The sequence below is a fragment of the Copadichromis virginalis genome, linkage group LG12, assembly GCF_057382275.1.
Source record: "Copadichromis virginalis isolate Kocher_CV1m ecotype Utaka linkage group LG12, C_Virginalis_male_GT1.1, whole genome shotgun sequence".
In the NCBI taxonomy this organism is placed as follows: domain Eukaryota; kingdom Metazoa; phylum Chordata; class Actinopteri; order Cichliformes; family Cichlidae; genus Copadichromis; species Copadichromis virginalis.
Genome location: NC_140629.1, coordinates 28,804,618 through 28,822,723, shown reverse-complemented (window position 1 = coordinate 28,822,723; position 18,106 = coordinate 28,804,618). Strand labels below are relative to the sequence as shown.

The 18,106-nt window shown below is 38.5% G+C and overlaps 2 protein-coding genes across 2 annotated transcripts; one reads left to right on the top strand and one right to left on the bottom strand.

The window, feature by feature from the left end:
• The first annotated feature begins 316 nt into the window (after positions 1-316).
• Positions 317-4,611, top strand: LOC146697224 (uncharacterized). The gene is made up of 6 exons (XM_085475835.1): positions 317-563; positions 1,401-1,428; positions 1,731-1,814; positions 1,963-1,995; positions 2,092-2,181; positions 3,028-4,611. The coding sequence occupies exons 2-6, from the start codon at positions 1,420-1,422 to the stop codon at positions 3,136-3,138; spliced, it is 327 nt and encodes a 108-aa protein (XP_085331961.1). The 5' UTR covers positions 317-563; positions 1,401-1,419; the 3' UTR covers positions 3,139-4,611.
• Positions 4,612-10,423: 5,812 nt separating this feature from the next.
• On the bottom strand, positions 10,424-15,536 carry cdo1 (cysteine dioxygenase, type I). The gene is made up of 5 exons (XM_085475834.1): positions 15,274-15,536; positions 13,908-13,985; positions 13,068-13,225; positions 12,381-12,550; positions 10,424-11,406 (listed from the first exon to the last, which is right to left on the bottom strand). The coding sequence occupies exons 1-5, from the start codon at positions 15,441-15,443 to the stop codon at positions 11,377-11,379; spliced, it is 606 nt and encodes a 201-aa protein (XP_085331960.1). The 5' UTR covers positions 15,444-15,536; the 3' UTR covers positions 10,424-11,376.
• Positions 15,537-18,106: the final 2,570 nt, after the last annotated feature.

Below are 18,106 nucleotides of genomic sequence, written 5' to 3'. Positions count from 1 at the left end.
AGGCGTGGTCTGCTGCGCCACTGCAGGGGAGTATGTAGCTTAATTATAAGCTACATATATTTCTACTAATGAAATTAGTTTGCTAGTTTGAGTCAGTGAGTCAGATGCGCTTGTGAATCATGATTCACGAGTCAGTAAAGAGATTCTCGAGTATTGAACGATTCGTTCACCGTCACAGCCTTAAAATTCAGGGAAATGAAGGACACATTTGAGGGCTGCATTTCGAGCAGCCTTTGAATTGGGACAGCCTTCGTCGCGTCACTGTGATGTAAAAAATGCAGCCTTTAAGGCTGCAGACCCTGAATTGGGATACGGACGATCTGATTTCCTCTGTCAGCATTGTTCCCACATCATCATAATTAATGTTGTTCCAGGTTCAACATTGCAAGTGACCAATCACCTTCTTGTGACGTCATTCCTTTGCAACTTCGAAATACCCGCCTTCGAGTATTTCGAAATACAAGTGAAGAAGCGAAAAACCGCCGCCTGTCCGCCGAATTTAAAGTCAATTCGCCTGTCCGCCGAATTTGAAGTCAATTTAGGATACTTTCCTTTAATAAACGGTAAGCATTATACATATGTTCCTCACTTGGCTTGCTGTTTGTTTGCTAGCGATAGGCTACTTGACAACAGCATTAGCTAACCAGTGTTCTCTAGACCAGCGTTCCCCAACTTTTTGGGTGTTTCGTGGCCCGGGGGTTGGGTCAGGCAAAATTGCAGTAGCTTCCCTGATCATTTTACAAACATAAGTGAAGAGAATCTGGACTAAAAGGCCTAGACTTATGGTTGTGTGCTGAATCTATGAATCAAACTATCACCTGGAAACATAATTAACTGGTCCATAGCTGTGAAACTGGACATGAGTTCTTGATTCTATGGAGATTAACAGTAATCCAGAAATTTACAAATTTGTCCTGGTACATCGCGTAAATGTTGTCCCAGGGACATCGCGTAAATGTTGTCCCAGGGACATCGCGTAAATGTTGTCCCAGGGACATCGCGTAAATGTTGTCCCAGGGACATCGCGTAAATGTTGTCCCAGGGACATCGCGTAAATGTTGTCCCTGGGACATTGTGTAAATGTTGTCCCTGGGACATCGCGTAAATGTTGTCCCAGGGACATCGCGTAAATGTTGTCCCTGGGACATTGTGTAAATGTTGTCCCAGGGACATCGCGTAAATGTTGTCCCAGGGACATCGCGTAAATGTTGTCCCTGGGACATTGTGTAAATGTTGTCCCTGGGACATCATGTAGAATTTGCCCTGGGACATCGTGTAGATGTTGTCCCTGGGACATCGTGTGATAGCTTGTAAATAATGGAATGAAAATTATTGATTGTTATTAACTTGTGAAAAAGAAGTGTAACAAATCCACATGTTATGTTCTTACACCCTTACAGAAACTGTGACTCCTTCACAATGTCAGATAAATGTCAACTCATGTTGAATAATCAACCAATCAAGCCTTTTATTATCACATGCAATGTTACACGTACAACTGCAATGAAAATTTCACCCCCTTCTGACCATACATATATTGCTTAAACATCACATTGGGAAGACAGGTCGGAAACAGTTAGGAAGGTCAGAAAACAATTTAATTAATAGATGAGGAGGAGAAAAAAGAACTACAACCAGACAAAGCTCCTAGAAGACTGAAATGGATGATGGTTGCAGCATGCAAAAAGAAAATGATATCTGTTGACTACAGCATATGCTTTCTCACAGATTACCTTGTGGGAGTAGCTGGACCAAACTCTATTGGTATTTCAAGTTTGAAATCCCTGTTTGACCAGACTAACATTTCAGATGAGGTACCTCTTGACATAAAAATCCTTTTATGTTGTCATAAAACTAATGTTAAATTCTGCTTTAAATACACTTTATTGTACAATTTACTTAATGAATCGTATTCCTTAGTTCTGTTTTTATTTATATGTATTTATTTATTTGTTTTATAAGGTAATAGATGGCCTAATCTATTTGCAGTGTGAGGTATGTTGAAAAGCTTGTTTGATCATAATGACATAGCATGTTTACGTTTTTTGTAATGTATTTGAAAACATAGGTGTATTTATGTTATTTTTATAGAATTTCCCTCACATTTATCCAATACCAAGCCAAATCACTGGAAAAATTTTGGATGGGTCCACAAGAGCACAAAGTGCATACTTTTTGAAGGTATGACTTGGACTGTGGTAACTATGTTCTTATCACAAAGGGTTTATAAGTTGCCACTATAAACAAACAGCATTTTCCAAAATTGAAGCCTTGTCAGAAGAACCTGAAAAATACCTTTCTGAAACCTTTTCTGTGTAAAGACTTGTTCAAAAGCAATGCACACAGATTAAAACATTTCTGTCTTGGCCAACTGATAAAGAACACCAAAAATTGAGTGGTGCGTGTTGAGTCTGTGGTCTTGATTTCGAAATACTCGAAGGCGGGTATTTCGAAGTCGCAAAGGAATGACGTCACAAGAAGGTGATTGGTCACTTGCAATGTTGAACCTGGAACAACATTAATTATGATGATGTGGGAACAATGCTGACACGAGGAAATCAGATCGTCCATTGGGATACAGCCAATGTTTGTCCAAGGTCAACATTGCAACTGACCAATCACACTGTTATGTCATACTTTCCGGAAAGAAAAAAACAACAACTTGCTAATGTCGAGTCCGGGAAAAACGTGCTAGGTTGGGGATTAAGATGTGATTGTGGTTAGGGTTACGGTTTGGTGTATGGTGTGACTCAAATATTGCAAAACTATGACAACACTACAATGTGATTAGTTTTTTTGCTCCAGGAGCAACACCAACACAATGCTATCAGATTCAGCGACTACAGCCATGTGTAAAATATGGTGGTGGGTTTGTCATAGTTTGAGGCTATATTTCAGCCAGTGATGTTAGGGATCTTGTCAAACTTTGTGGAATCGTTAACTCAGAAAAGTATGGTTAGATTTTGTTCCACCATTCAATCTGAAAAGCATCCGAATGACATTGTTTTGTTTTGTTTTTCTTTTCAGTATGGCAGTGGTCCACAACATACTCTCAATGCTGTCAAACCATACCTAGAAAAACACATGGATTGGCCGTGCCAACACATTCTCATCCCAAAGCCTAACATTCTATGCTAGGTGACAAATTGTCAACATATTACATTTTCGGCCACCCAACACATTACTAAATGACGACATCGGAAAAATTAGGAAATATGACAACCCTTTGGACTCAATCTACACATGCTCGTTCATTTTTTTTTTTTTAAAAACTCTTCCGAAAACACTATTTCACATCATTAAACTGCTGGTTAAGGTTAGGAATAAGGTTAGGGTTAGGGAGAAGGTTAGGTTTAGGGCTGGAATACGTGGCTGCAATGTCTACTACTGCAGGAGCGTTATTCCACTGGATTTCATCCATAACCCGGCGCATACCATTAGAACGAGGAAGGTCACCTTTCGTGTTCCTCAGGAATGCCGCGGGACGTGACAAAACGTCGGGATGAAGCCTATCTCAACATCAATGAAGCAGTGTGGAACCATGTTGATGGACAATGGAGCAAAAAGCAGCCAACATCCAAAGAAGAACTTTGAATGTCCTTCAAGAAGTCTGGAGAACTTTTCCGGAAGACTACTTAAAGAAATGACAAGAAAGCTGGCCTAAGAGAGCTCAGGCTGTGTTGCCGAAGAAAGGTGGACTTTCAAGTTTATTAGTATTGTTAACTGTTTTTGCCTTATGTGCTTTATTCTATATTTGCATATGTTTAAAAATAATTGCTGCACCTTTTTTCCCATTTTCCTACAAAAATACAAAGAAATAAGGAGTGAGTCAAGACACAGTACTGTGTATAGACAGATAAAGTAGCTAGTGGATACAAGATACAAGTTTCTTCAATTGAAGGCCAGTCTTGGTTTAATTACAATGCAGGCAACATGTTTACACATAGGCACACAAAATATTGAGCAGTCAGTTTTTAGCAAGAAATTTCACTTTCACCAAATAAATATGAAACATCTTTCTGGCATCAAGATACATGACTTTATACAGTAAAGCCTAGAACATGAAAGAAAAATATAAACGACCAAATGTGGACTTTAATATTTACATAAAGTGATGACCTAAAAGGCCTGACAATGCAGAGAAAACATATTTTATGACTCTGTAATAAAAACTGGGCTGCCAAGTGTACAGTGCAACATATTTGTGAATGAGTGTTTCACTATCAATGTACAGAGGCCGCTTCGATAAGTAAATTAGCTTTTCAGTTTCTTCTGGTGTGCTAGAAAGTTTTAGAAGCCTGGCTTATTGTTATCGCTGTTATTATCATAGGACACACTCCTATTCTCTGCATTTTCAATCTCAGCGCTAGTAGTTGGTTAAAAAAAACAAAAAACAATGTGAAACCTGTCTTTAAGGTTTATGGCTTCCCCACAACTACAGCTGCTCCAACACTGCAATATTTAAGTGGTGAGAATGTGGGAACACAGAGAACAATCCAAGGTGGAGACTCTGTATCAAAACTTACCTAACAAAAAAAAAACACAACAAGAACTGACACACTTCCAAATATTTCTGCAGAACATTTTTACTACAAGGTGCCAAACTGTCTTCTGTCTGGGCCAAAAATATCATCCAAGATCAACATGTACACTGAGGAAATTACATGATATTATCTTTCAGCACTTTTTCCAGAAATGTTTAAATCCACAAAATGGAAAGGAAAGGGACTCACCACATCATCAGTTGAAATATGGTACATAACAAATATGTAGAACAATGTATCTAAATAAATAAATGAATATAAATAAATGCTGTGCGAGTATCAAATGCACCAGTTGTCTTAATTGCTGACACATCAAGTCTTCTCATGAACATGTGAATGATAAAGAGTTTTTTTAAGTCCATGAAGCATTTGTGTCATAGTCTAATATTAACAGATAAGTTGTGTTCACAATGTTCTTGTTTGATAGGAGCAATTTCTTTACTCTCACTCATGCTAATCGTGCCCTCATATAAAACTGGAGTCTTGCCGGGATAATCAAAGCGATTGCTTCATTGTTATGCAACACTGGCTGTAGGCCATTGTTGACTTGTTATAGGAAAATCTGGGAACATTTATTTGGAACAAACTCACATTCCTGTGAGAACACTGTGATTTACCTCTCCAAAGGTAAATAGTGAAGAAATGCAACTAATGACGTTTGTTTGGAGAGAGGAGAGCAAAGTCAACGAAATACGTTTCAAAAGCGTATACAGCAATGGTCAAAAGTCTGTTCTTTTTCCAGTGTGGAATGACTGTACAGCATACATCCTTAATGACTTAAAAACAGAAGAATTGGATGCACAACTTTGAATTTATCTTGGATTTTCTCTGCTCGAATCACCTTGTTGTTGAATTGTGCTATACAAATAAATTTGCCTTGCCTTGCCTTGCCTTGCTCTACACACGATCAAAAGTATCCATACAGGCTCAAATATACAGATAAACCCCCATGTGCATTTGGTTAAATGTCCCTTAGAAAGCTTCACCTTAACCACATGCTTTTGACAGCCATCAGCAAGCTTCTGGCATGATTCTAGTTTCATATTTGACCACACTTCTTGGCACAGTTATTAGAATTCTGAATTGGTTGGTTTCCTGGCACAGACCCAGTTTTTAAGTATAGACCACACATTTTCAATGACATTGAAGTCTGGGCTTTGGGAAGGCTATACCAGAATTTTAATGTTAGCCAGTTTTTATGTCTGTTTGGGTCCTGTTGGGACACCCAGTTGCCTCCATGTTTCAACTGTCTAGCTGTTGGTTTGAGATTAAGAATCTGGAGGTAGACATCCTTCCTCGTTGTTCCATCCACCTTCAGCAATTAATCAGTACCACTGACAGCCAAACAACACCAGAGCATTATGCTACCACCACCATGCTTGACAGTTGGTAAACATACACCACCTCTGGTCACTGTCCCCTCTGCAAATCGCTACCACATCGTGGTGGAAAGGTTTGTGTGTTTCAGGGATCTCAGGAGCCATGTTGTCTGGGGGCTTTTGCCCCCTTGTAGGGTCTCCCATGCCAAATTGGTCCTGGGTGAGGGACCAGACAAAGAGCGATTCAGAAGACCCTTGTGAGAATATCACCGGAGGAACAGTTTACCCTGCCCGGGATAGGTTTACCGGGGCCCAGCCCTGGAGCCAGGCCCAGGGAGGGTGCCCGAGGGCGAGCATATGGTGGCCAGGCCTTAGTTCATAGGGCCCAACTGGGCCCAGCCCGAAAAAGGGACATGGGCCCATCTTCCTGCAGGCCCACCACCAGCAGGAGGCACCGTAGGGGTTGGGTGCATTGTGAGCCGGGCGGTAGCCAGGAGCGGATGCCCTGGTGGACTGATCCCCGGCTACCAAGACTGGCCCGGAGACTTATTTGGCTTGAAAACCTCAACTTTACTCATCCAAACCTATTGTCACTGTGGCCAAATAGCCCAATCTCTCTCATTTGTCAATTACACTTTTCTCCAGAAGATATTTAGCTTGTCCATGTGGTCAGCTGCAAATTTCCGTGGAGCTTGAAGGCTTTTATGCGAAAAGAGAGAAACTACCAGTTGTAGCCAGTCATGATCATTAATGAGAGGTCAATTCAAAGTGGAGTTAATATGTGTTGTACAACTTTTAGCACCAGTTATTAAAGGATTTAAGTAAGTGCATGTCTGCATATGTATACTTTAGACTCTTATGGATTGTGATTTCAAACTTATGAACATAGTTCTTTTTTTTTTTTTAAGTCATTAACCCTCTGAGGTCGCCGGACACGCCGGCGCGTCAACATCAAATGACAAATTTAAGACGACACAGCTACAAGGTGCAGCACGACAGTCTCCATTTCAACTTGGGTCGAAAGTGCGGACTTAAAAATATATACCAGTTTTTGAATTGTGTCGATGGGCCACGTAAAACCAGAGTTATGATAAAAAAAATACACCCGATGTTTTTTTTCTGAACAAAACAGTGGTGTTTACAGCGGGAAGGACGGTAAAAACGGCGTTTTCTACAGACAGCGCTAGCAAACACTCTAAGCTTACGAGTGAAAAAAGAAAAAACACCCCTTCCCTATTGGTGTTAGAGTTTACCATGTCAGCCAAACGAAAAAAAGGATAAGGCAACATGTGACATTTTGTTGTTTAGGGAGAAGGGGGAAGTTTTTAGGAGTGACACCCGCGACGGAAAGCGGGCGAGCAGAAGACAGAGAGAGAGAGAGCAAGTTTTCATATGTGAGACATTAGTGACGTTTAGCGTGTTTGGAGGCTGTAGTTAGTTTGTTGTGTAGTTATTGTCTTGTATTGTGTGTCAGTTATACTGCTGAATTTCATATTTGCTCTAAAAAAGCCGTCAAAGGCAGATTCCAGTGTAAACGCTGTTCCCACACGGAAAACTGGACTCATGCAACTGCTGTCAGACCTGCAGGGTTTGGGCCTTTGGTGTTCTCCTCTGTCTTATACTGAACACAAACTACATTTTTTGGACTGGCACAAATAATTTGTGTGCCTTCTTATTTGATACAGCACACCTGATTGTTCTGTAAATAGATTTAAATAGTTATATAAAAAACGCCTGAGGCCTTGGCTGCATTTTTAGGTAAATAGTACCGTATAACTTTGTTGTTTGCAAAACTTGTGCATAATTTTTAGAAATGTACAATTTCTATTTGCATTTCAAGTCATGAAAATGATTCGTTAAACATGTTTGTAGGTTTTACAGTAAAAAAATATAACTTTTTTCTACTCGGATTTTGAATTTTTTGTCTGAATTTAGATCAACTGTGCTAATATAGTATACCAAAATGAAAAAACAACTCAAATTTCAGATATTTGAGGTTGTGCCGAAAATAATGATACCAAACAAGGCAAGAAAAACATATTTTAAAGGTGAAATATAGAGGTAAAATCAAAAGTAGTCAAAAACGGCCAATTATACCCTGGACCCCAGAGGGATAAAGATGTGTGCTGTACCCTGGAAAAAGAACAGCTCAATGAAATAATTAAAAGCCCAAAATGACCATGATATTCATGCACATGATGAGGATATGTAACCTTCTGGCCAAAATTGTCACTTTTATATGAGTATGAAAACATTTCATTTGTTCCTGTTTGCGTAAACTGACTCATTTTCCTATCTTGTGGAAACTACACTGTTCATTGTCATCTTTTTATATACAAATAACATTATACAATGTACAAAAATGAATAAAAGGACAGAGACTAAGAAGCCATATGTTTGTGCAAAGAACACCCAAAATGCAACATAGAGGAACAGATTAAAGTGCACTTACCTCGTGCACTATTACCTACTGTGTTATCTGGTCATTGACTGCAATAGTCTGCAGTAGTCTAACTGGGCATGTGAAACTGACACAGGGAACATGATGAAGCCTGCTGTTTCTGTGCACGTACGCTTTACTTTTCAGTAGCATGTTATCTTTCTGATTCACAAGTGGTACACTTAATACACTTGTTGGCTTGCCAGTAAAATGCAGCAGACCTTGATCTCTGGTTCCTTAATATTGTTATCAGCGCACTTTTACCAAAATGTTTTTGCTAGTCAAGTTAATGGCCAATCAATATTTCCCTCTAACCAAAGTACACATAGAAACGTGTACATCAATGCAGCTGTTTGCTTTCTTTGCATGCTGGTACCATGCTATTGTCACCTGCAAATATAATGCTGGAGTACTTTTATGTGACTATGAAGATATAATCAGTGAGTTGGCACGGGTGTTGCATCGCTCTGTATATAGAGCCACCAAATTATCTATATCCATCCAACTGCTTGTTTCAGATGTCTACTCAGCCAATGGCATGCCAACAACTCAAGTCATGTAGACATGGGGAAAAAGGTGGTTTAAGTGACTTTGAACTTTATTTCAGAATCTGCCGGTCTGCTAAGTTCTACTCTGTTCCTGCACAACCATCTCAAGGATTTAGAGAGAATGGTCGGGAAAAAAGAAAATATTCTGTGAGCTGCAGCTGCTGGAGCCTATCCCAGCTGTCTTAGGGCAAGAGGTAGGGTACACTCTGGACAGGTCGCCAGTCTGTCACACGGCTAACACATAGAGACAGACAACCATTCACACTCATGGGCAATTAAGAGTTTCCAATTAACCTAACCCCACTAACTCCATGTCTTTGGAATGTGGGAGGAAGCCAGAGTACCTGGATAGAGCCCACACAAAAACACAGGGACAACATCCAAACTCCACACAGAAAGATCCCAGCCTGATGGTATTATTGAACTCAGGACCTTCTTGCTGTGAGATAACAGTGCTAACCACCATGCCACCACGTTGCCTGTGGTGAGGGTTTAATGTTTAATCAAAGTATTGTTGCTGACTACGGCCATCACTTCATGACCACCCATTGTACCCATTGTCTGATGCCTGCTTCCGGTAGGATATGTCACAAAGTCAGATTATCTCAAGTGTCTTGAACATGACAGTGATTTCATTGTACTCAAATGACCTCCATATACAACCAATATTAATCCAACAGTGCACCTTTAGGATGTAGTGGAATGGGAGGTTTGCTATGTGCAGCTGATTATTTTGCAGAAATTGTGTGATGCGATCATTTGAATATGAAATACAATCTCCAAGGAACCTTTTCAACTTAATACCATGAAGAATAGGGACTCCGACATGGTATTGACAAAATGTGTCAAATAAAGTGCCTGTGAGTGTATAATACATCAGCAGGAGATATTAAAGGTTAGAAATTCAAACTTCACTGTGTTGCTTTGGTGTTGTAACGCTGAAACTTTTGATAATGTCTCTCAAATACACTATGTGGAATTCTAGGCAGAATTTGTGAGTATAGTGACTGAGTTTGTCTTAGTTTTGTTCATTTTTACATAAGGACAAGTATGTAACATGAATCAGGGAACACACCACAGCATTTATTGCCTAATCTAGTCTGCAATGCCCGTCCCCAAATGGATCTTTAAAACAGAAGAAAATCAAAAGGCATCCTAAAACACAAAAAATCAAACACAACAAATGATAGGACGGACTGAAATACCCTAACAAGACAGCAAGTTATTCATGGTTACATGATTGGTTAATATTTAAAAATGGTTTCTGTTTGATTTTTAAAAGATCCCAGTTAGACCCACCTTTAATTTTGTAAGGCAACAAATACCCCAAATATACTTTGGCCAAATGTAGATTTCCATACAGGCAGCCAACGCGCCAAATGTTATCGACCCACAGGTTTCATTACTAATACTGTACCTGGTTAGAAAGATACGATTTAAGTGATTGTAAAGGTTTATCCAACGAAATTTAAGCTTAAAAAAAAAAAAAAAAAAAAAAAAAAAATCTATGAATAACAATAAGCATTGAAGAAAATTCAGAACATGAAAAATAAAGACAAAACAGATTGAAACTTTCTGCAAACAATAATGGTGTTTAATGGACTTCAGTTATGGCCAGATGTATCAATTACTGCATCAGAAAACTAGCATGTTGACAGCACTATAATAAGTGGTTTGCTGTGAAGTTAAACACTAAACAAATGCAGTTACAATCACAATACGCTAAAATCCCGAGAGAAAGTAACCTAAATATATTTTCTGCCAATAAAAGTAGTCGCTTCACTTCGCCTGGTCAAACCTTTAATATGAACACATTTAAGAGCAGATTTAAACACTCTTTCAGTGTACGTAAGATCCTGCAAATAAATTACAAGCGTGACACTTTAAAAACAACGCAGCACTAAAGCTTTACAACTAATTTTCCAAATGCAAAAAAAAAAAAAAAAAAAAAAAAACCCCAACTTGTTAGACTGTACAAACAATGTTACATTTCATTACAATTTTCAACAGGTGTTAAGACAATTGTCAGTGGCGTAAATCAACAGTAAATACAACTATAAAAGTACATCATTGAGATCAAACCAGATTTAAGATCCTCCTCCTCCCCCCCCCCCCAAAAAAAAAAAATCTGGAAATACATAAAATTTAGGAAAATCTAAAGGTCTAGTCTTTGACTATTGGCCATAACGTCACAGTGTGGTTACACAGGTCATGGATAGACAGGAATGTTGTTATTGGAAAAGGGTCTCCTCAGGCCCAGCAAACAAAAGGCAGATTCAATCCATGTCCAAGCCTATTCATGCATTCGTCCTGTGCTCATCAGTATTTGCCAAGCTCACACTGGGCAGTGATAAAGCCATTCTAATTACTGGGTTGTCCTTTTGAACTAGCCAACTCCTGATTTTTAAATAGGTTGCTTAGTCATAGGTCCACATTTTCGCTTCACCAGCAGTTTCCCGTTGACTCAATATCATAACATTGTCACTTCAAATGTCTTCATCATCTGGAGTCTCTTTTGGTGCCCTTTAGTTGTTCTCTTGCGAAACTGTGGTTTCCTAAGAAAGGGTTGGGAAGAAAGACAATTTTAGACTAAGATAAGGTCACATTTTCCTTTATGTCAAGTCCTGAGCAAAGCTAAAACAGGAATGTTTACAGTCATGGTCTAAACGGAGACATGTAATGTCTGTAAAATAGCCTCGAACAGTTGTTGAGAACTATGGACGTATGCCGCGCTAGGTTCACTGTGTGCTCACACAGATATACTTATCTTATCTTGCATGTTTGGTGTTGCAATCAAATGAACTTAATTAACAGTGTTATGACCAAGGTATGCTTATACAACTTGTAGATTTAAGATAAGGCTGATGCTCTTTGGCAGGGCGGCCAAAACAGGCGGAGGTCCGACAGTGTAATTGGTCTTGTTTTTCCCCCTTTGTGTAATTATTAATAACTAATTTATTGAAGACCTTGACGAGCTGATTCTAGTTTATAATAAATTGACCTTTATTGATTATTCTCTCCCTCTGTCTGTCTGAACTTTAACACTCTTATATGTTCAATACCTAACTCTTCTGTTCACTCAAGCAACTTTTTGTTAAAGCTGAAGCATTTGGAAGCACAATAAAGTAAAGGAAATGGAAACTTTCTACTAATTCTTGAATCTTAAAGGAGTGCTGCCTTCATTCTTTATGGGCTCTGCTTAATGAAAAAAGCAAGAAAGTATTAGCTCTTCCCATTTCCTGCTTAGAAGGTATTTTTGCTGGGTGAGACATGGGGAAGCGGGGAATGGAGTAAGCAGTGTGCCCACTGTACAGTAACAGAGCTACATTGTAATTTGTAATGCACGCTGACTAGATTTGATTTTATGCACCTGACAAATGCATCTTTGTGAGTTTTAAGTTTCAGTACTCAAGCCTTTCTGGGGGGGGGGGGGGTGTCAAAGCATGAATCGGAAGGTTTCACTCAATCTATGTGTATTAAAGTAATTAAAAAAAAAAAAAAAAAAAAAAAAAAAAAAAAAAATGCTTACAAATGGAGTCCTTTCTCCATATTTGCTCCAGAAGGTCATCTTGACAGAGTTCTTGTGTCCTGTCCGCTGGTCAAATGTCTGGCAGGTCTCGAAAGGGGGACTGTACAAGTGCAAGCTTACTGCACACTCAGTGTGGCTGACATTTTCCACACGATGCAGACCAATGGAGTCTAAAACACACACACGTACACATGTATGAACAAACAGCATACCTGTAACATTGGAATGCTGTAAAACATGGCTCAACAACAGTTAAAGGCAGAAACATGACACCAGAGCTCTATTTGCCTCACGGACATACACGCCAGGCAGGGATTTGAAGGAAAAAAAAAAAAAAGAAAAAGTTCATTGTAAATTTACAGCTGCCTGTGAGACCAATTAGACATTATGTAACTGCAGAGGTTGGAAACTTGGGTTTTACTGCACGCTGACAGAGAAGCCACACATTTAACAGCCTTGCCTAAGTTTCAAGGAAATTTCACATTAGCATATCTCGAATGATCACATACGTTCGTTTGGTCTATTGTATTGAACACTGCATAGGCATAATAAAGATGTGAGTAAAATGAAGCACCAGTTAAAATGACTCCATAGACAGATATCAAGGTATCAGCACAGATCTAAATTCTGTTGGAGAACAAGCTCTGGTTTAAAAAAAAAAGATAGTCAGACAGTTTGGTGTCTCACCATTTATGTAAGCAACCTTGTTTTCCTGAAGAATTCTTTGTGACTTTTGGACCATATCGCCGTGTGATTTGCTCTCTGGCCACTCGAACAGCGTCTCCTTCAGCTGACCCTGCAGGAGCTTCATGAAGCAGTGGGACTCTGTGTGGTCATGGATACTACTGCAAAGCGTTAAAGAACACTGTCAGAATATGACAACACTGCTCTCTTCATAAAAATTAGACAAGATGATGAGGATGTTAAAAAATAAAAATAAAAATTGGGAAGACGAGGCAAATCTTAAGTTTTCACGGCAAGAGCTAAACATACTTTGAACAGCTATGTTTAGAAGTCATGCCCCATATCATATCACCAATACTGTATGTTCAAGAGAACAAAACAAGAAATTCCCAGAATAGTCTTACTTAACAAGTCCCTGTTTTAAAACACTAGTACTGGTACAGCCATGTGATAAAACAGTCTTTTCTTGTGTGAAAAAAAGACAGCTGCTGATCTGCATCTTTTAATACGTAATCATATAAAAAGATTTGCAACACATCCAGGAATTATCAGGTGACATTTGCTGACAAAGTGGGACATAAGATATCAAACAATGTCTATTTACATAATCTGTCAGTGTGTAGAACATTGGACTTTGTTATCTTTATTAACTAATGCAATAATTGCCAGTGAGAAACATGGCCATGTGGCCTACAGTATCTAAGAGTATAGGCTTGTAACATGACTGAAACCCCGAAACAGAAATCTTATTATTAAAGGTTTAAACAAATTCAGTTTTCTGATCAGATTATTTTATATGAATTATAATGATGTTATTTATTTTTAAAGATACAAATATCTTACCTGCCGTGGCCTTCACCCCAGCAGAGAACCATGAGATTGAACTTCCCATTACCCTTATCAACCAAGTTCCTTGTGTATCTGCAGGAATGAGAAATATGTCAAATGTACATGGAAAAATATGATGCATTATGTCACAACTATACAGTTACAGAGGAGTGAAGGGCTGAATTTACAAGCAGTTTGGAGCTTTTTTGATTTAAATGTCTTGTCAAAATATAATATTTGATTTTCAAGTGATTAAATTCCTTTTCTTTTCTTAAATGCAGAAAACTGATGATTGACTTGAAATAACGTTTTCACAATAAGCTGTACATTACATTAATACAAATCAATTTTATTTTGGAAATCCAAGAAGCTTTCACGTCATCCAGCTGGAACCCACAAAGAAACAGAAGAGTTTTAATCATTGTCCAATAGTCCTCATACAGAAAACCTCATACCCTCCACTTTTGTGTCTGTGTTCTTACTAGGCCTGTATTTTCTGGACTGTGCAATTGCAACGTGTGCAAACATTAGCAAGCAGATGCAGTTGTGAGATTGGGAAACTAGTGGCTTTCAGGACTTTCTAACAAACAAACAAACAAACAAAAAACAAAACAAAAACGCTCTTTTAATGACTATTCAAAATTTTCAGTCACACTTTGGTTAGGGTTCAGGCAATAAAACTAATTTGTTTCCTGAACTAGATTTAATGAAATATTATACTTTTTGTTTGAAATTTATTGCTCAACAATTTTAACCAGGCTGGAAAAAGAAAGTCTGCCCGGCAGAGACCAAACTTGTCCCATTTGCCAAAAATCAGCGGGTGTGTATCAGTTCTCGGTGTTGATTGGATGGCACACACCCGCCTTCCATTGAACCCTCACTAATCAAAAGACTGGGACGGGGGGGCTCTTTAAAGTTTTGAATAGAACAGAGAACTGAGGAATGAACTGGTTTGCATATCTCCTCATTGTAACACGACCTTTCAAAATAAAGCACACTAATATAGGCCAAGCAATTTTCTTTTCAAAGTAAAACCTTAGAGCAGCAGTTTTGTCACCTAAATGAAAATAAATAAATAAATCAGCCGCTTTCATTCAAAAAAAATAATGCTTTTAGCTACTGAGCAAATGCATGCAGAAGTTTGCCACAGCATTTTTTTTCAAGAGTACCTTTTCAATTTAAAAAAGGAAAGAAAAGGGACTCATGACACATGTTTAGGGTAAACAAAAACATGATAGAGTAATATAATTTTGAATATCGATAAAGCAACACGACACTAGGTCAAGGTGCAAAAGTCCAAAGGACAACAGCATAGATGAGGAATATCTGGGTGGGTAGGTGTTGAAAACCCCCAAAACAAACAGAAACACGAATATTTTACCTGTATTGGTCAAATTTTGCATACTTCATCCACTCCTGAGGATTGCTCTCATATGACTCCATTAAATTCTGAACCTCCTCAACATTGATGCAGTCACTCTCGAAAATGCTGTGCAGGATTTTTATCAAGTCGTCCAGGGTTTCTGGTTTGACCACCTCGGTTTGCTCCATCGCTCTGCTGAAGAGGAGAGTTTTTTTTTTCTCTCTCAGGTATGTCGCTTCAGTTAAAACTTCAGGTGGTGAAGACTTTCTAGTTTGCACAGTCCTTTAGTTTTTATAGGCCGGCGCCGCAAATTTTTTTTTTTTTTTGGGGGGGGGAGCTGGAGACGGACTGTACCATTACGGAAAATGGTGAACGCCCACATCTAACAGTCCAATTGAAATTTTGAATATTCTCTCGCTGGAAAGTTACAGAAACACGGGGTTGTATTTTCACCACACTTACTTTATAGAGGTGAATTTTATGTTTTTGTATGTTCTGACTAAGATATCCGTTAATCTCACACTTTAACAACTTGGACTAATCCTCTCTGAGGCCGGCTCCACCACGTTGTCAAAACACAGACACCTCTTGTGTCTTTCTGTCTCCTTTTCTTCTCCCACCGAGACATTCCTCTAGTAATGGCCTTTCTCCCCTCTTTTTGTGGGCGCTCTCCTCTGAATTGATCCATTTGTTCCAGAACTGAATCAGGATGGAGGAGAAAACGTGGGAAAAACGTTTGATTGGCAGCAGTCATGTTATGGGAGACATAAAATGTGTGTCTGCATATATTACTGTATATTTTAATAGTGTTTGTCTTTAGCTTAGCTTTGATTTAGTTGCATGAAGTGATTTAGTTTCACGAAGTCATTAGATTAATACTGTAGAGATGTACTGAAAAAATGCTTGCTTTTTTAAAAATAAAAAAGCTACAACAAGTTTTTATATATGTAAATTATAAACTATGCAAAGAGAAGAAGAAAAAGAAAATCCTTTAATAAATGCAATCCAGTAATAAAAATAAAAATAAAATAAAATAATTAATTCAAGAAGGCAACTTAAGTAGCTGTTATCTATTTGAAAAAAAAAAAAGGGTGAATACTTAATTACAGATTGTGCAATGAGCACGGACTGGGGTTTTTTCTTTCCTGGGTGTAGGTTATCACTGGTGGAAAAGTACCAGAGCAGGATATGTTATGATGGGAGACTCATAAACAAACATAACCAGCTGATTGTCAGCATAAGTGGAAATAAAGGTTGATTCAAATCTATGCACCTTTGTGATCATAAAATGTGACATAATCTGGAGATCAAAAAGATTAAATGCTTTCATTTTCTTGTCTGTGAAATTTTTCCTTTCAAATAGAGACAAAGAGAACCAGTCAGAGAAATATTTTGGATGAGATTGCCAATATCTTCACACTGTGTTCTAGCAGCTGTTTATCAGTGAGTCCCACCTTAATGCACATTTTTCTTAAGACACGTAACACATTCCACACAGGTGATTCTTTTCCAGTCCTCCACATGCTTGTCTCAAAAATAAAGTGTGACAAAAGTGTGTGTCAATACGGGAAATAAATAAATGAATAAATAGTTTGTACAGTGCAGTGACTGATTAAAATATAAAAGATAAAAAGATACTAGAGAGCTAAGTTTGGTCACCATGTCATGCTCAAATGGAGATGAAAAAGACAGTTTTTACATTTTTCATACATAACTTACATAAATCTATGTAATTGTTGTTGTTGTTTTTTTAATTTTATCACAAAACTTAATTGTTATCATTTGTTTTATTTATTTACTTTGACTTCAGATTAGAGTCTAAATCCATGGCTGAGCTCAGGTTTTTCCAGCAGGAATACTCTGCATTTGTTTTCTGTCATTCAACACATATCTGTACTTTAGAGGAAAATCCAACCTGTCTGAGGAAGCATCATGTTCGTGTTTACTAGAACCAAGAGTGGAGAACTTTCTTTGCATCACAATGTGCCAAGTTTTCCTCTGAGCTGCCACATCAGCATTGTAAAATGAAGTTTTGCTCCACCTTGTGGCTGAAACTTTGAATCTTGATTACCAAGGTGGAGCTGCCCACATTGAGGAAAAAGCCCCCCCAAAACCCTGCAAAAAACCCCAAAAACACTCCAGAATTCAGTAGCTTCGAGAAGCTCCTTTGGCAGCAATAACTTGAAGGAATTGTTTTCTGTATGACTGTCAGTCTCCCACATTGTTGTAGAGGAATTTTGGCCAAGCTTCTTTACAATGTTGCTTCAGTTCATTGAGGTTTGCAGACACTTGCTTATGCACAGCTCTCCTGTCACAGCATTTCAGCCAAGTTGAGGTCTGTACCTTCAGTGGTCTGTTGCAACACCTTGATTTTTCTTTTTCAGTCATTCTGGTTTAGATTTGCTGCTGCTATTATTGTCCTGTAGCACGACCCAGTTTCATCCATGCCTTAACTTTTGGACAGATGGCCTCATATGTATATTTATAGAGATATTTATAAAGAGGAGTTCATGGTCAAATCAATGACTGCAAGGTTCCCAGGTCCCGTGACTGCAAAACATACCCAATCATCACCCCTCCACCACTGTACTTGACGTGGTATGAAGTGTTTGCATTGATAAGCTGTGCTTGTTTTTTGCCAAATGTGGTCCTGTGAAATATGACAGACATCAGCACTTCGGTCACGTCCTTCAGAAGTTCAGAGACAGCTTTGCAAACATAAGCTGTGCTGCCATGTTTTTTATAGAAAGAAGAAGCTTTCTGGTGTTGACCTCTTTCAATCAGGTTTTTTTGGAGAATGCACTAACAATATATAAAATATTCCCAGATAATCAACCTTGCGAACTTTGGA

Excerpts from the sequence above, each read along its gene's own strand:
- LOC146697224 (XM_085475835.1), top strand. Across the intron at positions 1,815-1,962 it reads AGACTAACATTTCAGATGAG|GTAATAGATGGCCTAATCTA; the intron begins GTACCTCTTGAC and ends TTGTTTTATAAG. Across the intron at positions 2,182-3,027 it reads AAAGTGCATACTTTTTGAAG|TATGGCAGTGGTCCACAACA; the intron begins GTATGACTTGGA and ends TTTTCTTTTCAG.
- cdo1 (XM_085475834.1), bottom strand. The coding sequence starts at position 15,443 with ATGGAGCAAACCGAGGTGGTCAAACCAGAAACCCTGGACGACTTGATA. Across the intron at positions 13,986-15,273 it reads GCAAAATTTGACCAATACAG|ATACACAAGGAACTTGGTTG; the intron begins GTAAAATATTCG and ends TCATTCCTGCAG. Across the intron at positions 13,226-13,907 it reads TGGGGTGAAGGCCACGGCAG|TAGTATCCATGACCACACAG; the intron begins GTAAGATATTTG and ends AACGCTTTGCAG.